This window comes from Taurulus bubalis (genome assembly GCF_910589615.1).
Source record: "Taurulus bubalis genome assembly, chromosome: 16".
Lineage (NCBI taxonomy): Eukaryota > Metazoa > Chordata > Actinopteri > Perciformes > Cottidae > Taurulus > Taurulus bubalis.
In genome coordinates, this window is record NC_136604.1 from 13804068 (window position 1) to 13827356 (window position 23289).

Below are 23289 nucleotides of genomic sequence, written 5' to 3' on the forward strand. Positions count from 1 at the left end.
CTGGAATCAAGATAGAGCTGCTTGACTCCTCCACTTGAAGAATAATGGATGACATTAATATTCAAAAGGGTAAATACCCTATTATCTGTGTATATTGACCCTGTCAAGTCAATCTGCACCATTTGACTTTGTCACACATATGCAAAAGATGCATTCTGTGCCATGCTCACAGATTCTCCAATATCATTAATAACCAGGCTTTTAAGTTCTCGGATTGAGAGAGCAGAGTTATAAACTATTTTTGGAAAAGTGATTAATGTTTCAGAATTATGGAAAGTTAGCCCCAATGGATTAACCTGGATATTCTAATAAGAGACAGATATAGTAAGAAAGTAGAGATAGATGGAGGGAAGATAAAATAAAAATAAAAGTAAAAAAGAGATGGTTGAATAGATGGCTTCTCTGAAAAATGAGCGATAATGAAAGAAATTGTCTTTTTTCTCCCACAGACAGTTCCTCACAATGGATTATATTCATCTTGCATGCAAGTCAAAGTTTTTGCACCATCCTGTGACGCAGGATAAAATAAAATACCGCTTTCTAGCTGAATTAAGACTAATAACTGAAGTGAACTGAATAACCAAGTATAGTTGGAGTTTTCATTTTATCCTCTAATGCAAGGCTATTTTATTCCTCTAGGATGAGGCCATCTGATTTAAGCTACACAATTTAGTATGACACTTCCCCAAAGTTGGAGAACTTTAAAGAAACCAAAATGTTTGGTTCTACTTTCCTCATAAAGCAGCTCAATATCGTCTTTCATTTGACTCTCCCTGTGCCCACCTTCTTAAAACCCCAGTATAATATAATCATATTATAAGATGGCGTGATGAAAAAAGGCTTCTTGCTGAGACACAGAAGACACTATCCAACTTTTGTCAAGACATTCTCAATAATCACCACACTTCGTATCACGTTGAGAGATGTGAAAGGGATGTTGTTGAACCTGAAGTATGTTTCAGAACAAGTACAATAATGAATGTGGGGCAAGGAAGTGTTGATGATTACTTCCATTAATCTAATTCTGTTTCTTTGTTTGCTTCTTTTTGTTTTTTAATCCTAAAATACTTTTTATTTTTTTAATGTGAGACTTTGCTTCTTGTTTTTCCTTTCTGCTGCCCATTCGTCATCCATAGCCTGTCCCAAGCCCGTCTCTGCCAACTCATGGTGGCAGAGACGCGGGTCCTGTCAGGGTGGTGGGCCCTGCTTGCTTGGTAAGAGGAGATCTCTGGAAGCATTATGACTAACACGCAAGGTTGTCCCCCTGCCTTGCGAGTCAAAAATGCTGGTCAACACTTGTGGTGTGGTTGAAGTGACATCAAATGCATCCAAGAGTGATTTCAGTAGCAGTTAGATGTTAAGTTTGCTGTGCTTTCTCCCTCCCCACACGGAGATTGATTTTGACATCTGCTACTCCAGTTTACTCCTCCCTCCCTCTTTCTAGACTCGGCTAGAAGCAGAAAGTAAAGGTTATCTTGTCTGTGACTGCGTGAGATGAACGCAGATGTGTGTGTGTGTGTGAGTGTGCGTGTGAGTGTGCTTTCACACTCTGCTGAAGTTTCTGCTCTTATAGAGGAAGATGTTTGTGCACGGTGCAGAAACTAATTGTGTGTGTGTGTATATATATATATATATAATATATATGTGTTTATATATAGTGTGTGTTTGTGTATTCTACAGTATGAGTCATCGGGTCTGGGCCTTATCAGTAGCAGACTGAGAACCACTCTGAACCGGATCCAGGAGAACCTCATAGACATGGTGAGACTGAAACTCTACTCCATGTCTCACTTTCTCTTCTACTCCCTCCCCTTTTTTTTTTTTTTTACCTCACCATCTGTCTCATTTTCTGACACAAACATGCTCTCTCCTCTCCCCGCTCTCTCTTTCTGCCTTTATTTTTGCCCATCCTCTCTATCCACCCTGACCACATGTCTGATCTCACAGCTCACATCGGCACAAAATGCATTATGGGTCATCATTAACTGGCCAGTGTTAACTCACACAGACACACACCTCTGTTAAAGTGGCCGCGCCAGGCTGGATGGTTGTGTTACTCCATTAGGGCTCTCAATCACTACTCCCCTCTTTAAAACTACATAGGGACAATTAGTCTGGTGCAGTCAACACTTTCTACACTTTTGTCTGATAGCGTATCTTTCTACAGTCTTTCTCCTCCATTACATGATGAAGCATGTGTCATCTCCCACTCCTGACTTCCATTTGTCTCCGTATCAGACAGGCTTTTTGGCCCGTGTTTAAAGAAGCCATACTTGGACTTTAGTCTGGCCCTAATCTGCAATACCACTGACGTTTTGCCTGGAGGCGAAAATACAATTCTGTTGATGTTTGGGTTTGTTTGTCTTTGTTTTTAATGAGAAAAACAAGGAGGTGTGTCGCTTGAGTCTAATTATGGTAGATATGTGAGGGAATGGCTCACTGAACTCATATTGTAGTCTTTCTGCCTTGAATTCAAATCGGTATACTAAAAATTCAGCTATCATTCACTTAAAAACGTATTCAGTTATTTATATGTGTCTGTAATGCACTTTATTATTCAGAAGCTCCAGAAAGCAGACGGCTTCAACTCAGCCCAGAGCTGTTGTATCGGAAAATAAAGAGGACAATATTGCTTATGCATCGTTAAATTGGAATTTATCATATGTCACAAATTGTGACTCCCAATATATAGTCTTTTCCCATGGTGAAGTCCTGTATAATGTTGTTTTATTTTTCATTTTCTGAGCACCTTCGGGGCTTTCTGTCTCTCTCAAATATCCTTTCTAATTTCATCTGTTCACATAACACCACATTGCATGCTGCAGGACAAACTATTAAATGTGCCATTAGCAGTTTTTCTTTTTGGCTCTGAAACAATAACAGCTGGCAGTAATTTGATCACTGATTTGGACTGTAATTAGCAGTCAGGTGACCGTCAGTGCCAATAACTATTTCACAACAAGCTGCCATGGCAACCATCAACACCAATCTTGTGTCTAATGTAATCCCATCAGAATGTGAAGACAGGGGAACAGTGTTTGATTTTTGTGTTGTTTTTTTTTTTTTTTTTTTTTCCAATCAGCATCACTTTTGCTTTCAGATATAATCAGAAGTTTTCCACAGTAGGGAGCACACAACATCCAAAGCACTTTTTTAGAACAAAGCATTCATTCGACAGCGCAGAATAATGGCATTTTGCTGTGATGTTTACGGCTTAGCAGTTTGGGGTAGAGCTGACGAGAAGGAGAAAGCTCAAATGAAATAAAGCAGTGAGGCGGGGGTAAGAAAGTAGATAAAAGTCAGAAAAGAATGATGAATTATCAAAACTTTAAATTACAGTAAGCGGTGATCTGCAGCATCACGTTGTCTTCCCTCGGGGCACCAGAGCAACTATTTACACCCCAATTATTTCCTGGCCATTTCAAATGTCGTCAAAGCTCGGTGCTCAGCTGTGTAGAATATGTTTCTCATCTGAGCTTTTCCACTGACGGACGGTCAGATGGACAGACTGGGTGCAGAAAGAGAACATGTGAGACGTGTTTTTTTTTTTTTTTGTTGAGTGAGAGTGAGTTTTCTCAAGAGACAAAACGATGTTAAACCTTTAACGTGTGCATGTTCAGACACATTTCAGATGAGAATAATCATATCACTTTGTGGCAATCACAGGCTGCGTGATATTAGATCTACTTAAAACCACTTCAGACGGAGGACACTGACTCTGGCTGTGTAATTACACCCATCCCCTTAAATGTATTGGCAAATGCTTTTAGTCTCTCCTTTCTCATATATAAACTAATTTAGCTCGTCTCGATTAACCATTCAAATTTGGAGAAAATGCACTTTTTTCCAATCTTATACAGCACTCCCTTTTCTTTCTTTTTTAAATCTCGGCCTCACTCTCACATCTTTTCTTTGTTTAACATCATGATCTACACACACACGCACACAGCTAATGTATACTCTCATTTATAACAATTTATATCGAGTTTCCATATGTATTATAAATCTCATTTTTTAATATAGGTGTCTTCACTTCAAAGTGAGAGTACATTCACGTTGAGTACACAAACATGCATACAAATACCCCGTCACACACACACACACACTCCAGAGATTGAAGCAGGGTAGACCTCATTTGTAAACAGATTATAAAGTTAATTGCACACTGCATTTCAATTGAGCAGTCAAATCCTTGAGGTTTTGTTTCCTTGATTTGCCGTCGCAACTGTTTGAGTCCAAAACAAACGTGCTGGTAATGACTCTGATTCCCATGTGATCGTCAGCGAGATTTCCTTCTCCTCTCAGGTACAGAGGGGCTTCAGCTTAAATTGGGAGCTCCACTGGGGAACAGTAAAAGATCATCCCCTCGTTTATGTTCTGTGTCTCTGCCTCCGTTATTCTTGATTACCTCTCTGAAACCCTGTCGCTTCTCCGGGTTTGACAGTTTTCATTTCGAGTTCACTCCCTTTTGACTTTGAATATTTTACTGAGAGAGTTTGGAAGGTTGTGAGGTTAGGAAGAAACTTCTGAGAGTGGCAGAGACGTAATTGCCTTGTTCACATATTCGTTTACCACAAAACACTTGTGGCATCGTGTTTAATGCTGAGCGCTGACATCAACACTGACTATCATCCCCAGTATAATTCCCTACCGGTCACTCCCCTGCACATCCCTTCATACTACATATTTAAATACACTTGTCACTTTCACCATGCATTTACATTTCACTTGTTTAAAGTACTTTTGTCTGTTTGTCTGTGCACTTTATTTTAATTTGATATTCTATTGTAAATTTAATTGTAAATGTAACATGCTCCTATTTCTTGCACTGTTTTTATTGTTTATTGTTATGCACCACCCGCCATGACAAATTCCTCGTATGTGAAAACATGCGTGGCAATAAATGGTTCTGATTTTGAACACTATTTTCTAGTTCAAATGTAAAATCTTAACCAGAATGTGAAGCTCCGAATTTAATTATTTTACAAGAGAGGAATCAGCTGTCGCACACAATAATTATTCATTATTTTATGATCCTTGCTTTGAAAAAATAATTTCAATTCTTTGGTGATATTGGTTGGGGCAAGTTAGATGGCATCGCCGGATGAGGATGGTGCTTGGAATCCCATCTGCGGCCATATTGTCGCTGCCACTGCCAAGTTCAGCTCAGTTGCGAGCCGTTGCTGCAGGCAAGAGTGGACACAGCCGAGCATTTGCAATGAAGTCCACCTCTGGTTCACCGTCCTTTTCCTTCTCTCAATACGCAAACCACCAGAATTTCAATCCGTCGCTCTATTTTTCTCTTCTCACTTGTTTTTCTCTCTCATTTCTTCCCTTACGTTTCCTTCATTCACTGTTATCTGTTTGTCCTATCTCACCAGCGGTGTTCCAGTGATTACACACCTCTCAGCTCTGCTTGTATCGTTGGTCCCGGTTTATTGGTGCTTCTGACTAAATATTGTGACTGTAAAATGTACCCTACCAGCTGTTGAGTCATTTTAAGCTGAAATGATGAACATCGTAATACCAGAACTTGTCTATGAAATCCTTTATTCCCTGCGCAGAGAAGAGTTGCTATGAGTCTGGTCAAGGATGCACTGAGGATTGACATCTTACATGGGCATTTATACACAGAGATCAAAGGTAGGGGTTAACAAAGGATCATGTTGTTTCAGGTGGATGCTAGAACAAAAGACTAGACCCCCTGTAGTTTAAAGGTTATTCTTCTTTTCCTTAATCTATGACCTATCGGCAGACGTGAGTGATTTCTTGATAACAGCTACAGGAATGGCATCCCATTTACATTAGACAGAAGATGAGTTGCATTAAAGGTTTGTAGAAGATAAACTACAACTAAGAATATAACATTCCCATTACAATATACAATGGCGTGTTTGTATGTGTATTCATTTCAGTGTTCGTCATCGGACCATGCATGAAGATAAGATCGTGCTTTTCTTCCCTGTTTGGGTTAAGTCTTAATGGCTGAAGTCAACCCGCAATGTGTTGATTAGATGTGTGTGTGTTTTTGTGCGCACACATCCGCTTCTTGGTACTCGGCTTCAGCTTCAGAATGGGACTTTTTCAGCTTTTTTCATGACTGGCACTGAAACAGGAATGAGAAGCCGGGTAATTTCTATCCTGGCAGCAGTCATCTGGCAGTGAGGGTGCTTGCAGAGATGCGCACAAAACACACACACCCCCAGACAAGAACACACACACATAGAGAATGGGAACTTTAACAGACAGACAGACTTGAAGCCCGACGGTTGGTTTCTACTACATTGAGCATTTAACTCGAAAACCATTTTATCGCTCTCTTCCTGTTAGTAGCAGAGTGATAATCCCGAAGCATATGTTGTGGTTGTGGCTTGCTACTCTGTCTTGGTACAGCTAACACACACATGGGCACGCTGCCTCATGAGAGACACTGGCTAATGTCAGTCACTGTCCAGACTGGCCTCTCTGTTGTGGCCTGCTGTCTCTCTCTTTGAATGCTGCGACACACCAGTGGGGATTGCCATTTGACAGGGATTATAGATCACAATTAAGATCCATGGTGTGAGTGTGTTCATACTGTAGTTGTCAGGATATCACAAGTATTGACATTTTGTCTGGGTTTCAGTGGAAGGCTCAAAAACACGTCATTGTTAGGCCCAGCTGTAGGTCGTGCTCCTCAGCTGTGATGAGCAGACAGCTGATCCCCCTGGATACTGTAACTCAGCTTCCTGTCTCACATCTCCTAGTGTGATGAGCAGAGTAACACACTTTAATACAAAGCCTTTAATTTGTATTCTGTATTCTCCATACACTACAGTTTGGTTCATTCCTGCTCCTAACTCAATTATTTCAAGCAAGTTAATATGTTTTTTGGTTGTCCGCCTGTCCAACTCATCTCGTGAACGAGATATTTTAAGAACCCTTTGAGGAAATGTCTTCAAATCTGGCACAAATGTCCACCTGCACTAAAGGAGATTTTGGTAGTCAAAGATCACTGACCTAACAAAACACTTTTTTTTTCTTTTCTTTTTTTACCTTAACGCAAATTTCACACAGATGTTTAATAGGGTAAAATCATTGAAGTCATCACATTTTGGGCAGGCATGGATGTAAACAAAAATTGGTTGCCTGTATTTCTAGTTTTCTCCTTGTACTCCTTGACTGTGTTCATCCCAAAGCAGGTGATTGGACCAGCAGCGATGGGAAAAGAAGTTGCCAAAGGTGGCGGGCGGTGTCTAGTAAAATAAATAAAGGCCTTAATTCCATTTGACATTCATCTAATGAGAACCAAATTTATAGTAATAGAGTGACAAAGAGGTGCAATTGGATCCATTTGACAGTAATTGCCTGGCAGGCAGTCCACTCGATTTTTGCCTGTAAATCCTTACGGAATGGATTTGAGAGGAATAAGCAGTCAATCACGACTGAGTGCGACACTTCAATTCAGAGATCACTTTTCAACTCCCCTGCTGGAAGCTCCATTCATCGCCAGGGCGATTACAGAATTATCAAGCTCTTAGAGTTCACCGAACCTTTCAAATTAAGACTGTTTATGTTTTATTCGCTGGGGAATGACATTTGAAAGTTGTATTACTTTGAAAGTTTTTCCATCCAAATACTTGTTTTAGAAAAGCCACAATTCTTAAGTCTGCATTTCCTTGCTGCTATTTAAAAGGTGCAGAAGCCAGTTTTGCTTTGTTAGGCTCCAGGATACCAATGTGCAATCCCTTACCTTGGTACCTTTACCGTGATCATTGTTTTTTTCTCATTACTAAATGCAAAAGCATTCAATTTACCATTAAGAAGAAAAATCAGCAAGCACTTGACAAGTCTCAATTGTTAATTATATTATTCATCTAATCGTTTCAGCTAATTGATTCTTGAAGTTAATTAATGGAGCCATCAGACCTGATACTGAGAGGGAGCTCCTGTCCCTCCTCAGGTGTCTACTGCTGAGGACTGATGGCCTCCCATCCCCACCTCAAAACTACTACTTTTAAAAATGTAGCTGCTCCCTGCAAAGCACCCAGTAGACGTGCAGGGGAAATCCAATAAGAAAATAGATGCTCCAGCAGAGGTGGGCCTGACTTAGCACTTTAGAAAACCAGTGTGTCCGAGCCAAGATAAAACCCATGGCATGCATAGCAGACTGTGGCTAAGTAATGCGGGAGCCAGTCGTGTTGTATGAGAAATGCTAGAACCAAGCTTTTGGGTGGTTTTGTCTTCAACGAAATTGCAAAGAAGTTTTCTTGGAAAGTCAGCTCTATATACAATCTAAAATATGCTTGAGAGGTTTGGTGGATTGTCCCTGTGGATCTGAAATCTTGCACTCTTCACACTGATTGATACAAAGCTTTAGTGCCACTTTCTCCCCAAGGCATTATGCGAAATAGATTACATGTCCCATATGAATACACAAAGCGCAGCACAATCTCATTAGTCCTACCACACACAGTTATTGTATATATACCCACACACATACATCTATTTTCATCGTTCATCCTCATTAAGAATCATTTTCAGCTGGCTAAATATCTGAGCCTCTTGTCTTTGATCTGTTGGAGGAAAAACAGCAGGGATTGATAGTCATCAAGTTCCTGCTTCATCCCTGTTTTTAGTCTTACATAAAAAGCGTTGCTTTTATCTGTTTTCAAATCCTTCCCATGATGATCATTTTTTATGTGTTTTCTGTTCAATGGGAATTCCAGGGCTTCATTTCTAATCATTACACAAGATAAGATAAAATAAGCTCCCTGGCTTTGATGCTCGATGTCTTCATGCTTAACAATGCTGTTGGTCCACATGGGGAAACTATTTGGGCAGATATACCTCACAGACAAACACAACCTGTTTTCCCTTTCGCCTGTCCACACAATACAAAAGCCCTGAAGGACATTGAAGTTGATGTTAGCACTCTGAGGCAAACTGTTCTTTCTCAACTACTGGATGTTAGCAAAGCTGACAGAATAAAGTAAAGAAATTGTTCCCGAAGGCTTTGGGTGGTGCTGCTCTCCAAAATTCTTAATCAAATTTCACTCTGGCTTTTTATAAATGCAGTTGCAGTGAATGTCTTCTGAAGCACTGATATTCCCATTTGTGTTTGTCTTTTGGCATGGATGGGTTTGTTTGTAATACATTTTTATATATAAACTCTCTCTGAAAGGTGCCATTACTTCCACATGGTGATTCTCTATATTGCACCATTCACAGTAATTATTGATTATCAATGAAGTGTTATTGGTGCCTGACGGTAAAGACACAAACACTAGCGAGTGACCAAGAGACTGCAGAGTATGACAAGGGAACAAAGAGTGCAAGATAATAGTTTGACCTTTATCTGAAGTGTGTGTGTGGATGCAGAAAGAAAGGAAGATATTTTTTTTGTCAGAAATGGAACAGAGAACACACAGAAGCTAGAATAAACTTATTTTGTATCAAGAGGCATTTGGCTTTCAATAATTGCCTCTTGCCATGATTAATAGCATTGAAGGCCAACTTTGTGTCAAGTGTATTGAGTGTGTGTCAAGTGAATTATGCTTAAATAATATAGAGCATAGTCCAAAAAAAGTGATAAAGCAAGAACATACTGGATCTGTTGCTGTGATTAATTTATTTTCCATTAATTGTCCCCTTTTCTTGAAATATATAGTTATCTTAGGTTAGCATATTATTTCTTTTTTAAAAAAGACATTTTGTAAAATCCTAATTGTAACATTTCTGTGTTGATAATTGCACTCCTGTCACTGACACCAAAGACTAATGTTGTCAGCTTTGAGCATTTAGATTCAGTGTATGATTGTTTGTGTGTTCATGCAGGATCAAAAGAGACTTTGCTGAGTCTGTGTTTTCTTCTTGGTACTCTGAAGTGAAACTGCAGTCAGTATTGTGGCTTTTAGTTATATCTTTGACGTGTATATTGACGGTCATAAGTTTGAATTACTTTAGTGTGTCTAGGGCATAACTTTTGTTAAGTGTTATCCAGGATCACAGCTCTTTTAATAAAACACTAACAAAAGACTGAAATTATCTCTCTGTCACTGGAGAATTTGATTCTCTTTGTTCCTCATCGTTTAGCAAAGGTCTTAAAATGGTTCATTAACTCAAGGTTCACTTCTACCTGAGCGCCAGACATATGATTTAAACATAGCGAGTAATGGTGTGACTTGAGCAAATGAGGAATTAGTACCTCTTCAGTTCGGTGATGTGGAAGCCTAAAAGTATTGGAAAATAAATATCCTTATTTTCCATACTCTATTTTCTTTCTCTTATTGTTTGCCATGGCGCCCTGCACTGATGAATGATCATTTCTTTAGTTTTTCACTCAGTGCCTCGGGTTCTCTTTGCTTATTAAACTCGGTCAGTAGTTGATGATCGTTTACATCAGTACACTCAGGTGATCGTCTTCACAGTGACAAATGAAAACAGGCATATTTTCCTTCCCATAACCTGCCATAGTGATATATAGTTGTATAGAAATAAAGCCGAGAAATGTGTTTGTAAAATTTCCTCCGAAAAGTGATATGTGAGTATCTGCTGAGTGACGAGTGTGTGCTCAGCCGTTGGCTCCGACAATCAGAGACTGCTCTGGGAAAAAAGCAACAAATGCAATTTGAGAGCATTTCATTGTAGAACTGTTTTAACATGCTTGGGCGCACATGATGTGGGTTTTCTTTTCGCAGAGGAAATAATTCATATGGTTGTGATAATAAAGTCAATGCAACGTCTCGCAACAGCTTATACTGGATTCATGTTAATTTTGTGTTTGTCAAAACTTTGATTTATTTTCTTCCACTTTCTTTTTCTCTTTGTGAACAGGAAACTATAAATAATTAATTGATTTAATGTCACATGCTAATGACTGGTATTTCAACTTTTAAACAATAAGTATTTAGCATGATTGCAGGTAGTATATGAAAGACTAAATGTGTGACATGTAAGGCAATTACCCGTACACACTTTCTAGAACTAAACGATTATTTGCACTATCATGTTTTTTTTCCCCGCTCTTTTTTTGGGTTGTTTTTTCACATCCTTTGATGTGAATAAATGCCTCTCACTACCTGCCAGAGCACAAGGTGTCCAACACCCAAAGATATTTAGTTTACATATAAAACAGAAAAGCAGCAAATCCTCTCTTGAGGAAGTGAAACCAGAGAACGTTTGATGTTTTCTTCATAATTTTTGCCTGAAAAAATTACTGGAAAGATGAATCAATGATCAAAATTGTTGCCCATTAATTTTCTGTCCACGAATTAACTATTAGTTTTAGCTTATATATTTTCTGTGATTAACTAGAACATGTCTATACAGTACTACACTCTACTCAATAGCCACATATAGATACTGTACATACTTACAGACTTTTTTAAGATGTTGTATGGTGCAGAAAATCACCATGGAACAACATTCAGCAGCCTGTATTTGCTCCGTAACACGAAATACTACACTTCACAATGAAAAAGCCCTATTTATCTCTGAGACAGCAGAGAAACTCCTTTTAAATATATTCAGCAGCTGCAGAGTGTAAATCAAATGACGTATGACTTCTTCACTGTAAGTCTTTCTATATGGAAAAATCTGCCTCGTCCCCATTTCTTTTCTGGCCCTTGCATGATTTTGAAAAATCTATCACAAATGTTTAATTTGAACAATATGGCATTCTTTTGCACGTACGTGGCAATGTATTAGACGGATGGACATAAATTATTTCGGCGAGTAGAAAGTAAACTTTCATTTTAATCGAGTATCTTCTTAAAAGTTAGCAGTCATCTTTGAAGACATGAAATAAAAAAACAAGTTACAGTACGTGTTTACAGTTGGTCTGTAATGATGAAGCGAGACTTCATATCTTTATATATGAAGCTATTTTTAGAAGTGTGAATCATTAAATTACATTTGTACCTTTTCTGATTAAAAAAAATAAGGATTTCAGCAGCTTCATGTTGGTGCATATCTGCCAACAACCACAAAGATAACGGTGAGCCATAATTGCCACAGAATTAAGAATACAATAAGCAAGGAAGTTGAATTAATTTATGGGAAGAAACAAGCTTCCTCATCTCAGCATCACTTACATTTATGTGCAGATTAAAACAGGCAGAAGCATTGAAATTGTTCTATTATATAACCGTAACTTGGTAGATGTCTCAGTATCGGATGAGATTTTGCATGTTTATCCAAAACATAATCATTTTCGGGGTCATCGAAGAGCAACAACAATGGGAAATTATGTTAATGTTTTCCATAATGTAATGTTTGCCATTTTGAGCATACAATTATAGTAGATGAAGCATTTAATAAACATGAAGAAAGCACTCAAGGCGGACGCTGTACCACACTCAGTGTGCACGTCACCCCAAACAGGGAAAAATTCAAATCCTGTTGAGGTTACCACAAACTGCCAAAGCTTGGTGCCTGGGTTGGAAAATAATCCTAAATGCATGGAAGTTGTTTGGTTTTCTTCTTTCTTTTTTTTAAATTTTTTTTTACATCTTTTGTATTCAGTCTAGTCCTTGCTTTTACCTGAAGAATCACCGCAGAGTTAAATTCTGTTGGAAAAGAAAGCCGACATTCCTCCAGTCTTTCAGAAGATTTATTTCCTCTTTTGAACAAAATGTTTATGCTGCAGGGGCGCAGTCAATGAAAGGTCAGGCCTCATGTGGGGAGATAAAAAATAGACCAAACTAGACTTTTCTGTAATGTCAGGCTAATGCAACCAAAGTGAAACTGATTTTGTTGATTTAAAGGAGAATATATCAGTGACTTTATGTCAAGCTAATGATTGAAGTCGGTGCAATGCAGCAGAATGTTAGAAAGAGAAGAGAGATTGAGATGAGAAGAAAATATGTCATCACAACTATTTCTTTAACCTGAAGATGAATTTAAAATAAATTGTAATTTCAGTTAAAATCAAGTAACCATGTACAACTCTGAGCTTTTGCTTTCTTCCCCAGAATGCATTGTGTTCATGCTGGAATACCCTTTGCATTGCAAGTGCAGGTGCATGTTTTGTTACAGTGTTGCACCACTCATCTGATATGTCAAATGTAATAATTTAGAAACTATATTAAAACTACGGATGCGTCATACATACAAATGGCCCCCGGCTGCTGCTGCTCAACATGTTTATCGTGGTCCAAATCTTAAATTATAATTGAAAGTGCGTACTAATAGCTGATCGTAAAATAAATAGTAAGTGTTAACCTAAAAGTGATAACATTTTATTTCAAACTGATGTTTTTTGCGACACTGATTTGATGGAATGAGGAGCGATAACTCTGAGGTTGTGGAAAGGTTGCAGTTTTCACATCGTCAAACCATAAATCTGTGTAGCTGCATGCTGTGCATTTTTCTTCTGTATGCTGGTCTGTTTTATATCTTCTTCAAGTGAACATATTGCTGTCAGAGACATAAGATGACATATTCTTCGAACTGTGCACATCACTGCATGCTTTACATCCTTGCTTTGTCTTCAGCACAGATATTCTACCTCCCTTCTGCTTTCTTTCTAGCTTTCACTAATGAGGACCTCGTGACATGTTGGCCTGTTGCCATGTTTTATTCCCGTTGTACATTTTTCAGATTAATACAAAAAGGACAAAACCATTTATTTGTACATTATGCTTTCATTTACACACTGCGTTAGTCTGCAAGCTGAGCCACTGGTGGTCTGGCATAATGGGGCTTTTACCAAATATTAGACCCAGATTGCAAAGTGAAGCATGTATGTGGTCATATAGGGCAGAGTATTAATAGCTCCCATTCCTTCGTTACCTGTGTGATTTGCTATTGATTTCTCAGATGCTGTTTCAGGGGGCTTTGCAGCTACATGCCAATGTGATTCATCATGGCTTTATATAAAATGTTATAACCTAACCTCCTGTATGGAAACTCAATGGCTTCGTATGCAGATATAGATTATTGTGATGGAAGGGATTTAGGTTGAAATCTTTCTTTTTCTTTTTCAATTGTTTTTTAAATGAAGGGATAAAGGGGCTTCTGCTTGAGAGGTGTGGAGGAATATATCAAACGGAAGATAAATGCTTGCTGTTGAGGAGTGTTCGGTCAGCAGAATTTTCGAGTGTGTGTGCTTTGGATCTAACCGAGTTTCACAAGGTTGATTGAATTTCAGATTATGCGTACCAGCATAGATCTACATTTTGTCTTCATTTTTGCAAGAGAACCACCATCTGTTATTCCAGATGAACTGTTAAAGTAACAGCAGCACTTCCTCAGAAACCATAACAGATTAACAGCGATGGTTACAAATAATCTAAATTATTTCTCAGTATTTCATCCAAAGCTAACTTGGTTCCCTGGTTATTGCACATGTCAGTGCTGTTTCTAATCATAATGATAACTAGACTTTCAGTGGAAATATAACAACATGCAAGCACCCCACACAATTCGGCATAGAATTTGAACCATTTATTGCTTCAATCACAAGTAATAAAGTGTCTCTTTGGTCTATTGAAATTGAAATGACAAGACTCTGATGAATATACATGGTTGTGTCTTCCAGGAGGCCGCAGGGGAGAATGCAACAGTCCACAGTGCAGCAGAGGACCGAAAGGAGAAGGTGCCGAGCCCCCATCTCAGCCAACTGGTGGTCCTCACTAACAGTGGGACTCTTTATGGGCTAGCACAGAGAGTGGTGGCCACTGAGTCTCTGTAAGTATTCTCTGCACAAGACTCTAGTAAACCATGCAACAAGTTACATGATTTAAAAATACAGCACACAACATTATTGGTTGTTTCATTACTTGTGTGTCCAGGCAGTGTGATGTAACTTGTCAGCTATTTTTTTTTTTTTCTTCTCTCTTTTCAAGTTAAAGAAGCTGATTATAAAGCCTGGCCATCAGATATTTGCATTACCTAAAAAGATTATTGAAATAGAAAGCGAGGCGAAGAGACTTCTTTTACCCCTAATCAGAATTCTTAGCGCTCTTCCTATAATTTGCCATCTGTTTGTTTGTCTGACTCTTGTAATCAGTGACTCACTTACAAATTATTTTGTCCCTCTTGCTCTACCTATGTAGTTACACTCCCTCTTTATCTGGGTCCATTACATCCACACACTCGTACATAATTAAGTTAAACTATTGTCAGTGCAACAGCTCTTGGACCCCGAGAAGTCTGCAGTGAACAAGTGCTTTATAATGAAAGTCTGTAAACCAAGGGCCCAAATGACACTACTCCAGAAATGCTGAATAGGCCTACACAGCTTTTCATGTATTGGAGGCAGCCAACAAGTTTAGAAGAATAATGAAAGTAAAAGTGCAGAGGTGAAGAAATGTCTTTCTTGGGTAAAGTATGAAAGGAACAGATCCCCTGGTGTGAAAGGATTTAGACTTATTCTGGGCAGAACTGCATGGAAAGTTTTTGTTCAGTCTGAAAAAGTGTTATTTAAAAAGGCAGCTAACCGTAGTGTTTATTGTGAGCACCTCTGACATCTTAAGCTGATGCCATTTTTAAACCATGGACAAAGCAATGGACAAAAAGTAAAGATAAGAGCTCTGTCAGTTGCCAACCTTGCTGTTGTTCAGGTGTCCTAGTCATACAAGCGGGATCAGACGAGTGTGAACTGCAGGGCGGGCTTTTTCTTTCCCAGACTGCATGTTGCCGAGGTTAACACAAGCTGTTCCAGCGAACCTCGATTAGATTTTCTCTGCCCCATGAAGAGAATGAATGTCCACAGTGCTAATTTATGGGGTGCTGGCTGCGTTTAATGTAATGTACATATTTCTGTTGGGGCTACCAGTCATAACAATTACACATCAGAATCATCAAGGTAAATGTTGTTCACATGATGTTTTTAAAATCATATATCCCACCCTTTTTTTCAATAAACATACATTTTTTTGTTGGTATAAACACAGAAAAATTCCCTTCGCTCAGATTCCATATTAATGGATTAAGACACAGGCGGATAGATGTTCAGGGTGACAGCGTAGTTTTCGGTCCACTGGCAGGAATGTCTCAGGTTGCATAACTTGTTCAAGGGGCAGGACAGCATGTGGAGGCTGAAGTCCACACTTGTTATATTCTCTTAAATTGCACCGTTCAATCAGTTGTGTTGTTGTTGTTGCTCTAAAGAAATCACTGTGTGAGGCGCGCTCGACTCATTAACCACCGGACTCGATCTTGAACTAAAACCTGCTCTTTCGATTTTAATTCAATGTAAAACTAAAACCATCGATCAGCGTGAGTCCAAAGGTCTTCGTTTAGTCACAGTGGGGGTATTATTTCTGTCCGCACTTCACTTAGTTAGAGTATTTTTCATGATAATTCAAATCCATTTATTGTATATATACTGTATATAACCTGCTGTTATATTTTTGGGGGGGATAGAAATTATTCTTTGCTTTGTGAGGTGAGACTTGAAATCAAAGGAAAGGTAGTTTTCATAAAGTGCAGAACTGGGAGTGTATGTTGTGACAACACTGAAGTCTGTTCAACTTAATTATTTATCACATTAAATTGTAATGATTACAGGGGATACATTAGATTGCAACATCTTGGTATAGGTTAGCATCAGCAAAGGTAAGCAGAGTTGTGCAGATGAGCATTTCTTAACTATTCACATCATTGTATTGACAGGTAAATAAAATGCAGGCCCTAAAACCAAAATTCAATCAAAAGTAATATCAGCATTGGTTGATCGATCTGTCTCCCTTGGGTAGCACAAAAACAACTCGTACTAATTTTCTTTTTATGTGCCAGAACGTGTTTCCGATCACATTATGTCCCCACTGCGTCAATTTGAATTTGGCTTTCTGTTTTTTTTCCTCTCAGTGTGTTTCTTGCCGAACAGTTTGAATCCCTCCAGTCGCACCTGGACACAATGATGCCTGCGGCGAAGAAGCCCTTCCTGCAACAGTTTTATTCCCAGGTATACTTGCACCTGGTCTGTGTTGTCTGTGCTGTCCTGTGGAATTACAATAATTGTTAATCATGTTGTCACTGATCATGTTGAGTACAGTGGAACCAAGCTCTTCTTTTTCGTTTTACCTTTCATCATGTGCCTGCCTCCGAGGCTTGAAAACTGTAAAAAAAAAAAAAAAAAAAAAAAAGTTTCATCAATTATATTCTCATATGATGAATAATAATAATCATACAATTCTAACCGACACACATCTCAACTCATTGTGTATTCATTAAAACATACTGTAACATACAGAATGTGTAGTGTCTTTGATTTGATAAATGCAAAAGAAACAAACAAAAATTCCAGTTGCATTTACTCTTATTTGTAGCCCTCAGTCTTTTTGTGTTGTTGAAAAACCCATTTCCATGTCAAGATAAGTGGCCATCTAACTGCAACCCAGAATTCAGACTATTCGGACGATAGTCTGACACTCATGACCTCGCCGGCAGCTTTTCCCCCATCTTCATTATTTTTTTTGTCCACTTGACATTTGAAGCTTTCAGGTACACAGACTGGTCTATTTTACCCAAACAGCAAATGAATGTCAAGTCCTATGATGTCACTCTTGGAATTGATGATGATTGAAGCAAAATCAAAGATACCTTTACTTTGTGTTTGCCTTAATAACACTCAAAAGCATGTTAGATATAACTTACTTACATGTATTCTCCCTTCCTTCTCTCAGACGGTGTCGACAGCCAGTGAACTTCGGAAACCAATATACTGGATTGTTGCAGCAAAGGCCATCGACTACGAACAAATGTTGCTCCTGATGTCTAGCGTTAAATGGGACATTAGGGAGATAATGTCACAGCATAATGTGTATGTGGACGTCCTGTTGAAGGTAATGTTGCACAAGAAATGCGTGACTGTTGACATGATATGTGATGTGCTATCATGTAGGTGAGATCAAAAAAGGAGGAGAGCTGAATCATTAAAGCAGCATTATTTATTTATTTAGGGTTTTTTTTTACATTTGGGAGCAGCGGAACAAGCTGTGAATGCGGCATGATCATGTTTTGGCAAATGGTTATGGCAAACAGACAATTAGTGGTTATTACATCTCCAGCAGACATGGAGTTCAATATTCACTCTCTTTTTAGCTCCTATTTTGGTCTCCACCAACTCCATAAGGAAAATATCTGAATCTTTCAAAAAAGATACCAGTAGTATTAGTCTCATCATCATTCATATTCATATATTAACATCATCATTCCACTTAGTTTAGTCGCTAACTTTGTCTGGCATTTGGTGCACGGCAGGTAGCGTACCTGCTGGAAGCGAGGTTGATGAACCAAAACAGTGAAGTTGCTTCTTGGGAAACCAAAACAATGAGCTGATAACCACTAAAACGCTCTGTGAATTTGAGGGAAACTGCAGAGTCCGATCATAATTATCTTTACATCTGTTACTACATTGGACCCATTTCGCATTACATGTACCGTAGTCATTTTATATGTTGTTAATGTTTAGATACTGATTAGTCACATTGCATTTTTAATCCCTTTTGTGCATTACGGTTATGTTCAAAGACAGGAATGGAGACTTAATGGAAACAGCTTTTTCTCATATTTCATAGAGATAATTTTCAAACACCTCCCCATTAAGATTGCTGCATAATGTTAGCCTCAAACACTCTTTGTCCGCTGAATATGAATGATGATACTAATACTACTGGTATCCTTGTTGAAATATTTTCTTTCTGTTGTAGTGTATTATATATTCAGTAAAAGTTCTGAATTGTCTCAATGTTTATTATTCCACCTCTAACAAATACTGCCCACTGCAGCCCTCTCAGTGTCTGGCGTGTCCTCAATAACGAGAAGTAGAACACACAGAAGGCAGCTCTAGTAGATTTGCTTTTTTATCTAGCTGGGATTTTCCTCACAGTGTGTTTGTTGTACTTGAGAAATACAATCTGGGTTTATCCTTTTAACACCTGTTCTATTTACATAAAGTAAAATTCTTTATTCCACTTCAATTCAAGAACTCTTAAGTTCCCTGTTGACCCATCTTGAGTTTAAATTCATTCAGGGACCTTTAATATTTATTCTTTGGGATGGGGTGAATAATTTAGAACAGGGTGGGGGAGCTGTTGAGAGTTGAATGCAGATCTCTCCTGAAGTTTCAGCTTTGTTAAAGACGTTTGAATTCCTGACGTAGCTTTGGAATTGGAAGTTTCCCACTAAACCAGTGTCTTTATTCATGCTGGCCACTTCCCATTCTAAATGTTGCATGAGATGTGAGGACACACAGCACTAGTTTTCTCACCTCTGCCGTTCAGAGACTCAAAGGTCTGAATGTCTCCCTGCATTCTCAAATCCAGAACAGACGAGCACCAAACCAAGACAAATCCCCAAGTATGCATCAGCACGTCTTCGCAAGCTGTTGGTTAAATAACAGTTCAAAACAGAGATGTTGTCAAAATAAATAAATAAATATATACACATTCAATCACTGTTTAGTCATCTGCTCAAACTCACCTTCTGAATTCCTGAGTGGCTCGAAGATCTTTGGCTCTAGCAGCTCTGCACTTACGTGGAACTAATGAGCGAACAAACATATGAGCTAAACTGCCTGAGGAGAAAATATCTCTCTCTCTGCTCTGGGTTAAATGCCCAAAGGTGTCAAAAGGGTCCAGCTGATGGACTGACATGGTGCACATTACATCTCGTATGTGCTTTCCTCATCGGGTGCTAATAGCCCTCTCTGACAACTTGTCAGATGCTCATAATGCACAGAGATTGTCATGTGCATTGAGTGTGCTACATTTTTGTTAAACTGCATACAGGAGTATATTTTATTCATGAATTCAGGTTGATCACTAGCATTCAACAATGGCATTGATTTGCATATAAAGTGGCAAGGAAATGCCGCAGCCTCAGAATGACTTCATTGACAAACTACTCAAGCCAGAAACTATTGTGGAGCTGTTTGTGAATGAATTACATTTCATAGTTGGCTGCAAAATTAATGTCAGTTATATATGCCTTTTTAAAATTCATTTTTTTTATATGACAGAGTTTGATTTGAATAGTAAAGAAATTAGAAAACCACATACTTCTCCTGAGACATAGCCATCATATGTATCTAAGTGTAATGTGTTCCCTGTAAACAGCAACATAAAATCATAATTGTAGGATGTCCTTTCAAAATGGAACATTTCAGAGTGCAGTGAGTGCACAGCGAGTATTTGGCATCGCTCTACCCTGTGTAGTGGCAACAAACAAGAAGCATCAAAACATGGTATCTGTAGGCCACTTGTGACCCAAACTGTGTTGTACATCTTTGTGTCCTCAGACCTTCCTCTGAGATAGTTTCCTTGTTTCTTTGTGTTGAAACATAAAAGAAAGAACATATGGAGTGCTGTTGTAACTATACCCTCATAGTATCCGGTATTGTGCTTGGCCCTGGAAAATCTATTTTGTAGCAAGAATTGAATTGACGAAAAGTCTTAAATGTAGTCTGTTATAGAGCAGTTTTTTTTAATCTAATTGCTCAACTTTCACTAAGCAAATCTAATTATTTTGCCATTTGAACACAACATCTGAAGAACTGAGCAGATTGGGAGCGGAAGCATGAATCCACTAAGCCACAAATCATGCGTTAAAAAAATAATCATGTGTGCGCTGCTGATCACTGTACCTGGGTTTGGAAACATCTCAACTGGACTCATTCATCAATGTTTTGATGTGCATGCAGGCTCATACCGTCAGGTCTTAGTCGGCCATGGAGGTCTTTTAATTCATATCGTGTAATACAGTCATTCCCAAAACACACGTGGGTTGCAGGAGACTTTATTACAGTCACCAAATAAATTTGCTGAATTTCTTCCAGTCTTTAATTAAACATTTATATCTGCAGGACACATCTGAGTCACATGAAGGTTTGTATTCCTGTCGCCTACTTTTAGAATTGAATGGAATATGAAAAGCTAGTGAAAATTCACTAGCTTTACTGATTATAGGCAAGGAAAATAATGCATTTATTCATATTCCATTCAATTCTAAAAGTAGGCGACAGGAATACAAACCTTCATGTGACTCAGAGGTGTCCTGCAGATATAAATGTTTAATTAAAGACTGGAAGAAATTCAGCAAATTTATTTGGTGACGGTATGAGCCTGCATGCACATCAAAACATTGATGAATGAGTCCAGTTGAGATGTTTCCAAACCCAGGTACAGTGATCAGCAGCGCACACATGATTATTTTTTTAACACATGATTTGTGGCTTAGTGGATTCATGCTTCCGCTCCCAATCTGCTCAGTTCTTCAGATGTTGTGTTCAGATGGCAAAATAATTAGATTTGCTTAGTGAAAGTAGAGCAGCTGAAAAATAAAGCAGATGTACTGTAGGCTGAGGAAATATGATTTATCCTTGATTGATTTGATGTACTTATGTCAATACATGTAGAAAAATGCCTTTGTGTATATATATATATATATATATATATATATATATATATATATATATATATATATATATATATATATATATATATATATATATATATATAAAAGCGATCAATCAAGCCGCTAATGCAGTTTATTCTTTACAGAAGGCAAATAATTATGTTGTGCAATGCACAGTGTGAGGTAGTTGCATAACACTGTTCAGCTTCTCTGAGGCGGGTTTGGGGAGCTGCTGTTGGATGTCACCCGGGAACACAGAGCAGCTGAGAGAGAGTCAGAGAGAGAACATGTATATCGCTGTCATAAAGACTTTTATTTCATGACTTCCAGTTGGGAAACCGTATTGGTACAATAGTTTGTATCCCTAATCAATGTATTGTACAGTCCATAGGTTTGTGCTTGTTTAATATACCTTGCACAAGCTAATCACATGTTTTATAATAATATTGATGTCTTTATAATACAAGTTTAATGAACTCTGACACGTTTGGATACAAGTTTGCATTAGATTAGATTTATATTTTGTTTTATTTCAAAAGTGTAAAAAAAGAAATGTTACCAATACATGTTATAAATCTGTTATCCAATTTCCAACATCATTTATTTTTCTCGTCAACTCTTCAATGTGTTCACCTGTGCTTTCTCCTCTACCTTTCCAGGAGTTTGAGCAATTTAACAAGAGGTTGCAGGATGTTTCCAGACATGTGCGCATCCCGCTGCCTGTGTCCAACGTGCTGTGGGAGCACTGCATCCGCCTGGCCAACAGGACTCTAGTTGAAGGGTAAGGACATCATAAAACACCTCTTCGGCATCAACGGGCTGTTTGTGCAGTCGGGCGTCATTCGGGTGAAGTTGCAGCGAAAGCTTATTTTTGTCACTATGAATTATTGTGAAAACTTCTGTAGAAAAACGCAGTTTAATATTTTCCATTGGTGTCAATGTCTCAGAAGAGCAGTTTGACACTTGACTTGTACAATGTACTAGTTTGTATATTTATCCGGGAAAAAATGTAAGTAGGTTTTAAAAAAGCTTTACACCAGGGTTGGCAAACATGGGGGTCTAGCTCGGCCTGCTGTTAAATTTTTTTTAAAGCCAAAACATTAGCCTAATGAGGAATACTGTGACGGATAGGATTGCCAATCTTTCAACAAATTTTTATAGCCAAAAGAAGCGTCAAGTCATTTGTAGCATTTTCTGTTGCAATCGATGAGAGCACTGACATTACAGATGTTGCTCAACTGGCCATATTCATTCGTGGTGTTGATGAGACTTTGGCGGTCCCCGAAGAATTCCTTGAGTTGTTACCCATGACAGACACAACTACAGCCAATTACATTTTTAGTGCTCTCGTTGAAGCGCTGGACCGGGTCGGAGTGGACTGGACCCGTGCCGTCAGTGGGGCTACAGACGGGGGCACCATCAATGATCGGGAGACAAACAGGCGTTGTGACGAAATTCAGGCAGAAAGTACAAGCTGCAAATGGAGGACAATGTTTTTGAACATTTCAATATATTTTGCACCAGGAGGCATTGTGTTGCAAGTCGTTAAAAATGGATCACGTCATGAAAGTGGTTGTCCAAAAAAGCGAGGGAATCTGCAGAGGAGAGTCCAGGCAGATAAACAGTGGGCTGAATGAGTTTTTAGTTTTTATGTTTCTAGTTTATTGTAGAAAGACCTTAAAATAGGGTTTATCATCCAAAAATCTTCACCAATGATTTAAACATAGAGAAATTTTGGCGTTATGTATGCGTTATTATGCTATGATTTTACTTGTCTGGCCCACTTGAGATCAAAATGGCAGCATGTGGCCCCTTCTCTAAAATGAGTTTGACATCCCTGCTCTACACTGTTTGTGCCTCAACATCAATATTTAATATCTGATGAAAAGACAATCGACACTCAGTGAGTAGAGCTTTTATAGACTAAAGAGCATTTATTAGCATTCA

The 23289-nt window shown here is 38.5% G+C and overlaps 1 protein-coding gene across 4 annotated transcripts in view; it reads left to right on the forward strand.

Moving 5' to 3' along the window:
* Positions 1–23289, forward strand: part of vps50 (VPS50 subunit of EARP/GARPII complex) — a gene marked incomplete at its 5' end in the record, with an annotated part of 91130 nt that overhangs the window by 62620 nt on the left and 5221 nt on the right. For 2 of the 4 annotated variants that reach the window (XM_079232184.1, XM_079232185.1), the window contains 5 exons: positions 1681–1761; positions 14522–14670; positions 16795–16891; positions 17613–17771; positions 22002–22123. In XM_079232184.1, the coding sequence (XP_079088310.1) occupies positions 1681–1761; positions 14522–14670; positions 16795–16891; positions 17613–17771; positions 22002–22123 (608 nt within the window). Of the gene's footprint in view, positions 1–1136; positions 1215–1658; positions 1762–14521; positions 14671–16794; positions 16892–17612; positions 17772–22001; positions 22124–23289 lie in introns of all 4 variants that reach the window. The other 2 variants (XM_079232183.1, XM_079232182.1) reach the window with 2 other exon arrangements.